Source organism: Schistocerca gregaria, chromosome 2 (assembly GCF_023897955.1).
Source record: "Schistocerca gregaria isolate iqSchGreg1 chromosome 2, iqSchGreg1.2, whole genome shotgun sequence".
NCBI classification, from domain to species: domain Eukaryota; kingdom Metazoa; phylum Arthropoda; class Insecta; order Orthoptera; family Acrididae; genus Schistocerca; species Schistocerca gregaria.
The window spans coordinates 507986832-508002132 of record NC_064921.1 but is presented as its reverse complement, the minus strand read 5'-3'; the positions used below and the strand labels follow the sequence as shown (position 1 = coordinate 508002132).

The following is a 15301-nucleotide window of genomic DNA, read 5'->3' as shown; positions in this document are numbered from 1 at the left end:
GAATACAACAATCTACATTAGCATGGAAATTTTCACTCAGGCTAATGATGTACTTCAGTTCCATCAAACTTGTAATTTGTAACTTGGAATAATTGTAATTTATTATTTGATTGGTTTATACCTCCCTTAACTGTAGGAAATGCCTAAGCCTGTAATTATTAGCATGTTTTGTTTCTATACACATATTATAATTTGTGTTTATTGGCATCTATAAGTACATTTTCATATATAAGTATGACTCGTTCCATATCTGTGCAGCTCTCTTGTATACTGGATCAATAGAACATGAATAAATAAATTAATAATCAGGGAACTGCAAGGTGAGCTGGAATTCCAAAACTGCTCATCTATGATCCAAATACCTGTAACAGGAAACGTGATTCCAAAGCCATAAAACCTTGACTCTGAAAGAAAAATGGAAACAAATGTTTGGTGTCATTGGCCAGGAGGCCCCTTACGGGGCAGGTCCATCTGCCTTGGTGCAGGTATTATTATATTCGATGCAACATTGGGTTACCTGCGCACCAGATGGGGATGAAATGATAATGAAGAAAACACAACACCCAGTCCCTGAGCAGAGAAAATCTCCGACCCAGCTGATAATCGAACCCAAGCCCCTGAGGACGGCAGTCCGTCACACTGACCATTCAGCTATCGGGGCGGACACCTTGACTATGAAGCACTGGAAGACTGTCATTTGCCCAGATGAGTCTTGCTTCATACTCTTTCCAACCTCTGGCTGAGTTTACATCCCAAGAGTGAAATATGGCGTGGGTTCAGTCATGATTTGGGCAGCCATTTCATGGTATTCCATGAGCCCTGTCATTACTCTGCAGAGTTGCATCCCTGCCAAGGGTCATATGACCATTATGGCTGATCAGGTCAATCCCTTGGTAAAATGTTTGTACCTCAATGCTGATGCTTTTTTCCTAAGATGACAGGGCCCCTGTTCATACAACTTGCATCATCCAGGACTAGTTTTACTAGCACAAGGATGAATTCTCACATTTCTCCTGGTCACCATAGTCACCAGATCTGAATATTATTGAGCCTTTGTGGTCTACTTTGGAGAGAAGGGTGCATGCTTGCTGTCCATCTCCATCTTCGTTATCCAATATTGTCATTATTTTGCAAGAAGAATGGTATAAGATTCTCTTGAAAACCGCTTAGGGCTTGTATTTATACATTCAGAGATGGCTGAAAGCTATTTTGAATGCCAAATGGTTTCCTATACCGTATTTGGCATCACAATGTGTTGTGTTTTTATTGTTTCCATATTTTTGTCCAACCCCTGTAGGTGACATGGCTGAACAAACATGCACATTGTGCCTGTCATTCAGACTTCATTGCATGAGCATTAGCTGAGATCTTGCACCGCACTGAGTATGGTCCTCCTGACCCCATTGCAGAGACAACAGTCCACTTGACTGACTAATCTGACCTTGTAACAGTAGCTGATATAGTTTTGCTATGCTGGTGCTGTGAACAGTTGGAAGCATTATTTTTCCCCTTGAGGGCATGCAGCTCTACTATATAGCTTAATGACAATGTCTAGTGTAAAAAATTCCTGAGACTCAAGAAGGTTTTGTCATCAGAAAAAACAAAACTGGCACTCTAAAAGTCATTGCCTGGCACGTTAGATCCCTTGATGGGTGAATGGGTTAGAGAATTTAAAATTAAAAATGGACTGCTTGAAGTTATAGTGGAAATTAGTGATGTATAGTGGCAGAAAGAACAGAAATTTTGGTCAGATAAGTATGGAGTTATCAGCACAAAATTAAATAGGGATTAATTCAGTAGTAGGTCTAAAATATAATAAAGTGAGAATGCAGGTAAGTTGATATGAATAGTATTGTGAATGAATTGTCATAGCTAAGACTGTCATCAAACCAACACCCACCACAATAATGCCGGCTGCGGTGGTCTCGCGGTTCTAGGCGCTCAGTCCGGAACCCCGCGACTGCTACGGTCGCAGGTTCGAATCCTGCCTCGGGCATGGATGTGTGTGATGTCCATAGGTTAGTTAGGTTTAAGTAGTTCTAAGTTCTAGGGGACTGATGACCACAAATGTTAAGTCCCATAGTGCTCAGAGCCATTTGAAACATTTTGAATCACATTAATACAAGTTCACATGCCCACTAGCTCCACAGAAGAACGTATTATGTGGTAAAGGAAATCATCCAGATAGAAGAAAGAGATGTAAATTTATGTGATATGTGATTTATTCATCTCTTTATGTAGAATTTTCAAATCATTTGACTTAATGTACAGCAGACATATCAAGGTTTACAAAAAGAAACTTTTTTCTCTTTTTAAGTAGAAGTACAAAAGTTTACATTATATTTTACATTTCTAAGTTACAGCTACACAAGTACATATAATAATACATGTAATACAATCCCTGTGTTCAGACTGTGAAGGTGTCCTCAATGAATTCTTTGACAGAATAATAACACTTTTCCACCAGAAGACTAAAGAGCAATCTTTTCAGTGGACCAACCTCCATCTTAAATACACTCCTGGAAATGGAAAAAAGAACACATTGACACCGGTGTGTCAGACCCACCATACTTGCTCCGGACACTGCGAGAGGGCTGTACAAGCAATGATCACACGCACGGCACAGCGGACACACCAGGAACCACGGCGTTGGCCGTCGAATGGCGCTAGCTGCGCAGCATTTGTACACCGCCGCCGTCAGTGTCAGCCAGTTTGCCGTGGCATACGGAGCTCCATCGCAGTCTTTAACACCAGTAGCATGCCGCGACAGCGTGGACATGAACCGTATGTGCAGTTGACAGACTTTGAGCGAGGGCGTATAGTGGGCATGCGGGAGGCCGGGTGGACGTACCGCCGAATTGCTCAACACGTGGGGCGTGAGGTCTCCACAGTACATCGATGTTGTCGCCACTGGTCGGCGGAAGGTGCACATGCCCGTCGACCTGGGACCAGACCGCAGCGACACACGGATGCACGCCAAGACCGTAGGATCCTACGCAGTGCCGTAGGGGACCGCACTGCCACTTTCCAGCAAATTAGGGACACTGTTGATCCTGGGGTATCGGCGAGGACCATTCGCAACTGTCTCCATGAAGCTGGGCTATGGTCCCGCACACCGTTAGGCCATCTTACGCTCACGCCCCAACATCGTGTAGCCCGCCTCCAGTGGTGTCGCGACAGGCGTGAATGGAGGGACGAATGGAGACGTGTCGTCTTCAGCGATGAGAGTCACTTCTGCCTTGGTGCCAATGATGGTCGTATGCGTGTTTGGCACCGTGCAGGTGAGCGCCACAATCAGGACTGCATACAACCAAGGCACACAGGGCCAACACCCGGCATCATGGTGTGGGGAGCGATCTCCTACACTGGCCGTACACCTCTGGTGATCGTCGAGGGGACACTGAATAGTGCACGGTACATCCAAACCGTCATCGAACCCATTGTTCTACCATTCCTAGACCGGCAAGGGAACTTCCTGTTCCAACAGGACACTGCACATCTGCATGTATCCCGTGCCACCCAACGTGCTCTAGAAGGTGTAAGTCAACTACCCTGGCCAGCAAGATCTCCAGATCTGTCCCCCATTGAGCATGTTTGGGACTGGATGAAGCATCGTCTCACGTGGTCTGCACGTCCAGCATGAACGCTGGTCCAACTGAGGCGCCAGGTGGAAATGGCATTTCAAGCTGTTCCACAGGACTACATCCAGCATCTGTACTATCGTCTCCATGGGAGAATAGCAGCCTGCATTGCTGCGAAAGGTGGATAGTGCCGACATTGTGCATGCTCTGTTGCCTGTGTGTATGTGCCTGTGGTTCTGTCAGTGTGATCATGTGATGTATCTGACCCCAGGAATGTGTCAATAAAGTTTCCCCTTCCTGGGACAATGAATTCACGGTGTTCTTATTTCAATTTCCAGGAGTGTATATTACTGGCTTTTATTTTACTGAAAATTTTTAACCCCATTTACTCTGGCATTTGGTCATAACATTTTAAATGATGCATTGGAAGTTTGAAATTATCTCTGTGGTGAGTGCTGTAGTTGTGGTCAAAACAGAAAGTGTTAAAAAAGAAACAGATAGGGACCCAATATTGAACCTTCTGGGACTCCTTGGAGAACTGTTTTCCAGTCTGAGGAATTATTGGTTCCATTTGAAGTCAAAATTACTCTTTGTTTCCTATCTGTTTCCATTTTAAAGTAGTGTCCCCAATTCCATACATCTGTAATTTGTGGAGGAGTAATGCATGGTTCACTGAATCGGAAGCTTTAGTCACATCACAGAATATTCCTGTGACCTTTCTACCCTTATCTTATGTGGAGCATATTTTTTGAATAAACTCATTTATAACATTCACAATGCTTTTACCCTGTTGGAATCCAAACTGGTTTTAAAAAATTATATCATTTACAGGAAGAAATTTATTAATTTGTTTTGCTGCAATCTTTTTAAACACTTGAGAGATGACCAGCAAAAGAGAGATAGGGAGGTAATTCCCCATATCTTCTGTTGATCTTAGCATATTTCAATACATTTGGAAAGCATCTCTGTTCAAAGAGTGATTTATAATAATTGACAGTGGTTGAGAAATAATATCATACACACACTTGATTACAGATGTGGTTATTTCATCTTACCCATGTGAGGTTTTGTGTTTTAGAGACAATATTTACTTTTCCACATCCCTTTGAGCAATTTTTTTTTTTTTTTTTCAAATTATTTAAAAGATGTGATGCCTTGTTAGAATGTCATATCCACATCTGACCGTACTACATTTAGGAAGAATTCGTTGAAACAACTTGACATCTGAACAGGGTATACTATAATTTCATTTTTACATCTAATTCTCAAAATCTCATAAATTTTTACCTTGGCTCCTAACTGTTTTTGAATTATTATTGTGTTCTCTTATGAATTTATTATTTGCCATTTTCTTAGCTGCCACTACAGGTTTCCTAAATACAACTTTATGCTGTTTGACATAAGTAACAAAATCCAGATTTCTGTTTGATTTTAACTCATTGTGGAGCTATCTCTTTCTGGCACTAGAAATTTTTATTCCTGTTGCAATCCATTTGAGTTTACCATTTACTTTCTTTCGCTTAGATTTATGAGGAAATGACTCATTAAATATCTCTAAGAAACAATTTAAGAATTTGTCATAGTTTATCGAGCTTGAACTATTGTGGTCTACAGACCAGCTTATTATACTTAATTTACTGTGGAATAAATCAATTTTACTTTTACTGAGATCCCTTTTTATATACACTTCTGTAGGCTTTAAGTTATTTGCTTTTGGGTGCTCAATAAACAGAGCTGAGTGATCTGAAATACCCATTCTAAGCAGTATTTGTGTTTATTTCTATTGGCAAATTTGTTGTTGGTAATAATACTATCAATGCAGGTCACTGACTGCTGTTTTCTCTAGTGCCTTCAGAAAAGTCACAAAATTTTGTGGAAACATTGCTTTCAATTAAGACATTTAAGTTGAAGGCTGCTGCTATAACAACTTTTTTCTTACTTTCTTTCTGGAGTTTTTTTAATTATAATGGGTGACTGGAATTCAATGATAGAAGAGGAAAAGAACAAAAAGTAGTACGAGAATGTGTACTGGAGGAAAGGAATAAAAGAGGAAGCCACCAATAGAATTTTGCACAAAAAATAGTTTAATTGTTGCTGACACTTGGTTAGAAATGAAAGAATCATGTGAAGGTGAAAGTGATCAGAGGAACTGGGTGATTTTGAACTGATTATATAATTGTAATATAGAGCTTTTGAAATCAGATTTCAAACTGTAATATGTTTCCACAGGCAGATGTGGACTCTGAACATACTTTTTTGATTATCAATCACAGATTAAAACTGAAGAAATTACAAAAAAGGTATCAGTTTAAAAGATAGCACCTGGATAAACTGAAAGAACCAGAGGCTGTTGAGAGATTCAGAGGAAGCATTAGGTAGAACTGGATGGATACAGAGGGAAGCAGTACAATAGATGACAAATGTGTGTAGTGAGAAATGAAGTAGTAAAGGCAGCAGAGAACCACATACATAAAAGGCCAAGATCTGCTAGAAATCCTTGGATAACACAGGAAATATTGAATTTTATTGATGGAAGGAGAAAATATAAAAATGCAGTAAAAAGCAGTCAAAAGTGAATGCAGACATCTAAAAAAATGAAATTGTCAGGAAATGCAAAATGGCTAAGCAGGAATGGCTTGAGGACAAATGCAAAGCTATAGAAACATACACATCTAGGGGAAAGACAGAGACCTTTGGAGCAAAAGCACCTTCAAGAATACGGAAAGTTCAGATTACAAGTCAGTAACAGTCAAAGAGAAAAAAGTTGAAAGTTGAAAGGAACACATAGAGGATTCATATATTGGAAATAAACCTGAGGACAGTGCTACTGAATGAGAAGAGGAAGTAGGTGAACATAATATGGGAGGTTTGATGCTGAGAGAAGAACTTGACAAAGCACTGAAAAGTCCTAAGTATAAACAAGACCCAGGAGCAAACAATGTAGCCTGAGATGCTTCAGAGAGCCAGCCATGAAAATGCTGAACAAAATGTATTTCACAGGGGAGATATCCTCAGACTTCATAAAGAATGTAATAATTCCAATTTCACTTTAATACTTTGCTGCTGCAAAATATCGACATGAATTATTTACAGAGGAAGGGAAAAAACTTATAGAGACCAATCTTGGGGGAGATTTGTTTGGGTTCTGAATAAATGTAGGAACTCATGAGGCGACACTATCTCTATGGCTTACCGCTACATTTATAGCATTTGTAAGTATAGATAAAGCTTTTTACAATGATAACTGGAGCACATTCTTTGAAATTTTGAGGGCAACAGAGATAAAATACAGGGAATGAAAGGTTATTTACAATTTGTGTAGAAGTCAGACTACAGTTCTAGGAGTCAAAGAATGTGAAAGGGAAGTAGTAACTGAGAAAGGAGTGAGGATGTTGTTCCATCTGTACAATGACCAAGCGGTAAAAGAAGCCACAGAGAAGTTTCATAAGAGAATTAAATTTCAGGAAGAAGATACAAAAACATTGAAGTTTGCCAATGGCGTTGTACATAATTCTGCCAAAGACTGCAAAGGACTTGGAAGAGAAGTTTAATGTAATGGATAGTGTCTTGAAGAGAGTGCATAAGATGAACATCATTAAAAGTAACGCAAGGGTAGTTTAATGTAGTCAGATTAAATCAGGTGATGCTCAGGGAAATAGATTAGGAAAATGAATAGTAAAAGTAATATACAAATTTTTCGTTTTGGACACCAAATTAACTGATAGTGGACAAAATAGAGAGTACATAAAATGCACACTGGCAATAGAAAGAAAAACAAATATAAAACAGAGGAATTTGTCAACATCAAATATAAATTTAAGTGTTAGGCAGTCTTTTTTGAAGTTATTTGTAGAGAATAGAAGCTTTAAAATGTGCTGGTATAGATAGAGTGCTAGTGAGAGATATTAAATCCAACTGAAGTAAGAAGAAGTTTGTGACACAACTGAACCCAATAAAGGGGTTGTTTGATGAAACACATCCTGGGACATCAGGAAATAATCAGTTTGATAGTGGAAGTGAGTGTGGGGGGTTAAAATAGGTGGAGGAAGATCAAGGCATGTATAGAGTAAGCAGATTCAAATGGATGCAGGTTGCAATAGTTATCCTGAGATGATGAGGGTTGCACAGGGTAAACCAGCATGGAGATATGCATCAAACCAGTCTGAAAACAATAAAAAAAGCCTTATTCAAGCATTCTTTCTGATCTTAACTGATCTTCAGTGATTCTCCTTTTTTTCATAGGGGCTCTTTCTATCTTCAGTCCACTTTGTCCCTGAAATGCTTCAGTCTCTGACATCACATTCCAATTCTGTATATTGTCTCGATATGTCTGTCTTCAGTTTCTGTTGGATCAATTTGTACTCCTTCTAGTTCAGGTTTGACTTGTGTGACCCATGGTGTTCTTTTCCTGATATCTGCTGCTAGGTTTTATGTCTTCTCTCTGTTTTTCTGAGCATACAGTCTTAATCCCTCTTCTGTCAACTTCGGGTCAAATATTTTCCTAGCAATTTTGTGTTGTTCCTTCAGTATGCTTTCCTCATCACCTTCTGTATGGAATGTAAGAATTCCACTTGATTACAATATTTCATATTTGATTACTTTGTAGCAGTGTCTGGGATGTGTGGAATGGACAAATATTTCTTATTATATTCTAGCAACCCGTTGCAGCTTTGTAAAAGTAACTCAAAATATGTACAGCCAAATGACTTGTTTGATATAACAGTAATTTTGTTTTCAGGCCACTATGTAGGGTTATTATAGCAATTCATGGAAGAATGTTACATACCTGAATATCGTCACTTTCAGAGAACTTAAATGATTTAAGCAATGCTCATGAGGAAAATTCTCAGGAGGCACAGATGTTATTGTTCCATATTTATTAGGCACTTGAAGTGTCATCAAATAGCATTGATGGGAACTGAGAGCTACAGTGCCACCCACTATGCGCAACTGTCAAGCCAATTTGAAATGAGTGATTCCCTCCATGATACGTTACCAGTACACAGCACCCCCTGCCACACAACACTGGTAAAAAGCACCCTCTGCCAAAAAACATAGTTGCCAAGCACCCTCTGCCATAGTTAATTGGTAAGGAGCGGCCTCCACCCCACAACATTGTAAAACCGCCCTTCGGACTTGCAACATGATACAAAGCACCCTCCACCACACAACTTAGTATGAAGTACCTTCTGCCATGCAACAGTGATGTGAAGCATTTTCTGCCATACAACACTGCCATAACTCACTGTCTGCTACACAACGTAAGTAGGGTGCACCCTCTGCATTTTAGTATCAGTGTCAGTTTCCTCCAGATATTTCCTTGAGATTTCAACGTCTGGCCATTAAAACAGCTCTTACACCCAGGACATGAGAGGCATGTTGACAAGCACAATGCAGAGTCACAACATAACCAATTGTAAGCAAGTAAATCAATTTATATGGCATTAGGCATTAGGTTTAACTAGATCTTAAATAGTATGGATGTCAGCTACTAGATCATATATAGTAGTGTCTCACTAGAAGCTAGTCTGGATGTGTAGTAGATGTTAGCTACTGGGTCTTAAATAGTAGTGTATCACCAGAAGCTAATAGCAGGTGCTAGCTACTGGATTTAAGTCTATTATATCAGATGTGAAGCTACAGAGATGAGGTAGGTGTCCGTGTGATGGGGCGAGGGTGGAGGAGGGGGGGGGGGTGCCATATGTGTGTACATAGGGTGACTAAGCTTGGCCATATCTATGGTGTTCAGTCACATATTCTTTGGTTTTGGATATGCAATTATGAACACAGTACAATAAATTATGAACTTGCTGCACTTGTGGTGTTTGCAGGTGCGACAACAGTGGCAGTGAAAACGCTGAAGGAGGGTGCTGGCTCGAGTGAGCAGCAGGACCTGCTATCTGAATACGAACTGCTCAAGACTGTGTCACACCCTCATGTGGTGCGCCTGCTGGGTGCCTGCACTTCGCCTGGTGGCCCACTCTACCTAATCATAGAGTTTGCTGAGCACGGCTCCCTCAGGTTCGTGCTCCCCTACGAAAACTTCTCCTGCTGACACATTTACCAGTTTTGCTGTATGATCAAATAAGTATTTACGTTATAGATGCTTGGAGTGAGCATATTATGTATAGTTTATTACTAAACATCATGCAGTGACCTTGACTTTACAACTCTTACTCTTCTGAGAGATTAACACTTCCTGTTATTTTTCTTTATTAAATATTATTTACTTGAGAATTTTTTTTCTATCAAACTTATTTAACAACTATGTACTGAGCATCAGACTTGTATGTAGCTTCCCTTCTTTTCATGTCTGCGTCAGTCTGTCACTTCCTTTTAAATGGTGACAACAGACATTAGCATATATAGTAAATATTTCCTCTTTAACTAACATTCACCAGCAGTTCAGATTTTATTCATCATTTATGAACACATAATATATGCAATGTACAATTGTGCTCATATTGAACTCTCATGAAAAACTGTGAACTTTCATTAAAACAATATGCAAGATTCAACATTGATAATTAGTTGTGACATCATTCAAGAACCTTATGATATTACACACTACTAAGTCCTTCTCAGTGGCTCCCTCCTGGTTGACCGACAATGGCCTGTAAACACATATCACACGTTGCTGCTTAGTACAATAAGACATTAGTTGTACTTGACATGCTTTAAATCATGGAATAATTTCTGTGATTCTACAAGGAGCAATAGCAGGAAAAAAATGTGGGGAAGACAGATTGTAAAATATCCAACAGGCCTCATCCAATAACTCTTACAACTGATGACAAAAATGTCAATGCCAAGCTTTTGTACCCTTACATGTTTATGTGCTAATACATTTATTTCATGATAGTATTTGCAGTTAGCAAGAAGAGGGAATTTAGGATGAACTGTGCACATTGTAATCACAAAACTAAAAATAATTTCCATGCATACTGTACATCTCTATCTAGGATTCAGAATAAAGTTTTATATTCTGTTAGAGAACATTGTAACATGTTAGCATAGACATAAGGAGATACTGAAAATTGTCCAATATTCAAAAATGACATACCATAGAAGAAAATGTTACTAGAAACTCATTTTACAACTTATCAGAATATTTAGGCATGTAAATTCTGCTTGATTCCATTGTTAGTGTCAAAAAGATCTTGATCAGTCATATATATAGACAGCTAATAGTGTTCCATGTACAGTTACCTATATGGTTTGTTGTGAGTATTAGATAAAAGCATCAGTTAACTTGTTTGAGAGAAAGAGATGTTTGTCACATGCCACCTTCATGTTGTTCCAGTTTTAATTACCAGTAGAGTAATGGAGCACTTTCCATTTAATTGTTCAATTTAACTGAATTTATCATCAAGGACTTGTCAATCTGGGTTGATCAAAGTATTTGGGGAGGATAGCCATGTAAAGGAAAGACTAGTGTGGAAAAGTCCATCAAACCAGCATTTAGACTGAAGATCACAAAACAATGATGCACTGTCAACCTTAGACAAGAGTGGGGCTGCCAAACTGTTCCCCACTCATTTTCTTCCACTACAATGTCTCTTGGTGTTTAGTGAGAAGAAGCTACTGCAGGACTTATGCTCAAGTTCTTGGCTGCAATACTTGTATTTGGATTGGTATTGACTTAAACAGAAGCTGATTGTGACTGGTCTGCTTATAGCCTCACACACCAAACTTTCTTAGCATTGATTATGATCATGTGATGGCTGAATACATGTGGTATTTTGAAAATCACACACTTCTGAAGCATAACAAAACTATCTCTCATAATTGACAAGCCTCCAAGACTCATACTCTGATCTTCCTCCTATAGTTATTAGCACATGTAAAAAATTGTGCTTCTCATTTATCAATTCAAAAATGACAAAGGAGTGACCAGAGGTCCATAAAATAATTAGGGATGCCAATTAAAACCTATTAAATGCCATCAGCATCAATCACACTTAGTTTCACTTTTTGGTACACTCTTTGGTAGTTATCTTACACTGATTTTCAGTGAGGTGAAACATATAATGTGTACAGAAGTATGTTTTAGTGTCACCTCGCCAAAAGCATTGATTCATAACAACACTGGTGTTCACACATACACTCATGTTATTTTTTAGCGATAAATAACTCTCATATTAGTACATTACTTGAAATTGATATTGCATTTGCAAATCTTCTACTTTTCCCTCTAAATAATGGTTTTGCTTCTCTCCTATGGATAGTAATTATTAACGGTATGCCTTGTGAATGGGTAATCTTCAGAAATATTTTGTAATATTTGTATGAAGATCTAGGATACAAATTATGTCAAGTCAGAAGATATTTCCCTCATAGTAAAATGGGAAAAAGTATTTACCATTGTGAAGCCACATGGTAAAATGCTGTCAGAGATAGAAAGGAAAAGGTGATTAATTGTGAAGTAAGCTTCTCAGATTAGAACATAATAATCTCTCATGCATTAAGAAATTAATTTTTAAAAGGTCATTTTAAGTGTCTCCATTCGCAGCTTTCATTACTGCTAAATTAGTAAAAAAAATTGTGGTAAAGGCCACAATAAAAGAGACAACTTTAAAAAATGAAATATTACAGAGCCATTGATTCAAGAATGTTAGGCTCAGGTGTGACAATTTTCTATCATTTCATTATTTCAATTGGCCTTTCAGAATTTCTAGCACATCCTTGTAGCACTATTTTTATAAAGTTTGTGAATTTTTCGTTTATCCTGTATCGGATTTATCTACTCCATATAGAACAGGGAACACCTTTCAATGTGCTTGCAATAATACACATTTATGTGAAAATGAAATGTACATAATATCTACATCAGTGCATGTGATAGTTATGTTTTCATATTAAGTCATTGAGCCACTGCCAACACTGTATTTTGGAGATTTTCAATTATGGTTCACACTTTGTTCTTTACAGAAATTATTTGCGCAGAAGTCGACATATTGAGCCAAGTGCATTACCTGTCACACCAACAACTCCTCATAAAATTCTCAGTTTTGCATGGCAGATCTGTAAGGGGATGGCTTATCTCAGTGATATGAAGGTATGTCACTAAGCTTATATGATCACTGTGATTTGCTCATAATAATTGCAATGTATTAATATTCAGTACGTTCAAACTTCTTTAAAGTGTTGGTATCTCTTTTATTATACATTAAGTTCAATATCACATCACGACAAAGGATTGTTTGTCATATAGAGGGAAGAAAAACTGCCACAGAAGAGTTGCACCCAGCTTCTGAAATTTAGTTTGAGAGTTTCTCAGTTAAAAAATAGCATTTAAATTTAATGTTTTTTGTCACCCATTTTAAGGCAAATGCTAGGATGATACCTTAAAAAGGGCAATATCATGCACAATTTCTTTCTCCAGCCTTTTACAAGTGGTGCTTGTGTTCCATCTGTAATGACCTCTACAAGAAACTAAATTGTAATCTTATTTTATTTCCTGTCTGGATAACCATATTTGCTACTAATTAGTAGAAACAAGCAATATCAGGACGACTGGAGAACATAAAGCACTGTGCTGCAGACTTTATTTTGAAATCCTTGTTATACAAAATTTTAAATACAGGCTGACAGTTCATAATAGTATACTCTTATATGTTTATTGTTTTAACATGAGTAAAATGTATTCAACATGCCTATATGAAAGTGTATTACTATTATTATTATTATTATTATTGTTGTTGTCATATCATCAATTCCTCCATTGTGAGAGCACTAAAACATGATTGATTTTAAAGGCATTTTTCTGTCTCTTTTTTGTTTGTTTCCCAGAAACCTCTCACAATATTCATTGCATTTCTTCTGCCTCTCTTCTATCCACTTCTTTCCTGTTTTCTTCTCTTTGGCTGTTTGCTGAAATTTTTTTTCTGATTTTTTTTCAGTATTTTTCCCTGCCTGTCACATCTTCTGTGGAGATGTTCAGTTTATTGTGGTCTTCCACAATTTTCTTTATCCAGTTGGTCTTCACTGTATTAGTCATCACTATGTTAAAAGTCCTCTTGGTCAGTCTATTTTCATGCATCCTGTGCCCTTCTTTTCCTGATGTTGTTTGATATCATCTCACAGTTCTTTTGTTATTCTGTTTATCCAGATCCCCTCTTTCTGAACTAGATTTGTCTCAGGATTTCATTCTCTTTTTTTCCCACTATCTTGATTTTCATTTTTCCCTTGATTACTGCTGTTTTTGGGGCATACAAGACCCCTGGTAAGACTACTGTACTGTAGTGTTTTAATTTGGCATTGATGGATATACTTCTTTTCTTGTAATGGTTCTGTGTAAATCTGTGTGCTTTTTGTAGCTATATGATCCTTTCTTCATTGCATGTTGAATTCATTCCTGTTTTCTGTGTAATCTGTCCTAGGTATTTTGAACTTCCTGCTCATCTCATCTTTCCATATTTAATTACCAGTGTGTGCCTGTCTGTGGTTTCTGTGTCTATGTACTGTATTTTTTGATATGAGATTTGTAGTTCTGTTTTGGCCAAGATTTCCTATAGTGTCTATAGAGTTTCTTTAACTTCTTTTGTTTATTATGAAGGCTATACCATTAGCAAAGCCCAGACATTTTATTTTCATTGTTCTGTCCTTATGTCTCCCCACCTTTACCCCATTGCCTTCTTTATACCATGTCCTGATTATTTTCTCCAGAAGCAAGCTCAATAGAAAGGATGACAGGCAATCTCCATGTCTCATTCAAGTTTTAAGTCTGAAAGCTTCTGAGATCTCACCCATAAACTTCATTATAGATGTTGCATTTTTTAATGTTTCCTGTATTAAGTTTCTGATCTTGTTGTCTATCTTCATTTCTTCCATCGTTTCTCCACCTACGGAGTTGTAGGCCTTCATGAAGGTGATGAATGTTATTTTACCCTTTCACATTGTTAATACTGTTCTCAGGCACCAGATCTGTTCACTCCATGATCTTCTGTATCTGAACTCTCTTTGGTATCCACCTACATATGGATCTATCTGAGGCTCTAGCCTGTATAACAGGGCTTTGGGGAAACCTTTGTATGTCACAGGCAGTAGTTATTACGGTCTGTTGTGTCTACTTTCTTGTGGGGGAGGGGGAAGTGTATTAGGTCTGATTTTCATTCTTATAACATCTTTTTTGTTTCCCAGATGTTTTTGATGATTCTGGGTATTTTGAATATAATGTTTCTGTGGTCTAATTTCCAGATTTCTGAAATCAATCCATCTTCTTCATGTTCTCCATTATTTTTCAGTAATTTTATTATTTTCATGATCTCCTCATGTGTTGGGGGTTTGGAATTAAGATTAGGTTCTGGCTTCTAGAACTGTAGGCTCTGTGCCAGTTTATCAATGTTTAGTAGTGTGTTGAAGTATTGTGCAAATATTTCACAGTTCTTTTTTGTGTTTGTCTGCAGTGTTCTGTTTTATCTTTTTAAGCATAAGCTTGTGGATGATGCTCTGTCATATTTTCTCTGAATGTTCTGTAAAAACTTTATGCAATGTTTTTGCTGAAGTCCTCTTCTACTTCCTTCAATCTGTGGTCTTCGTAAGCTCTTTTTCTCTCTATAGATTATTTTTACAATGTTCTTCTGTATCCTGTTGAATTACTCCCATTTTTTGGATGTTATGTGACTATAACTGTTACATTTTTCCAGGCTTGCATTCTGTCTTCCATTACCTTCTCACAAGGTGTGTTCCACTGTGTGTTCCATTTCTTCCGAGTTGCT

The 15301-nt window shown here is 37.9% G+C and overlaps 1 protein-coding gene across 1 annotated transcript in view; it reads left to right on the top strand.

Annotated features, from left to right (window-relative positions):
- LOC126329072 (uncharacterized) overlaps nucleotides 1-15301 on the top strand; it is a 535869-nt gene that overhangs the window by 498406 nt on the left and 22162 nt on the right. Inside the window, exons 15-16 of the mRNA XM_049996104.1 lie at nucleotides 9413-9602; nucleotides 12513-12639. Of these exons, the coding sequence (XP_049852061.1) occupies nucleotides 9413-9602; nucleotides 12513-12639 (317 nt within the window). The remainder of the gene's footprint in view (nucleotides 1-9412; nucleotides 9603-12512; nucleotides 12640-15301) is intronic.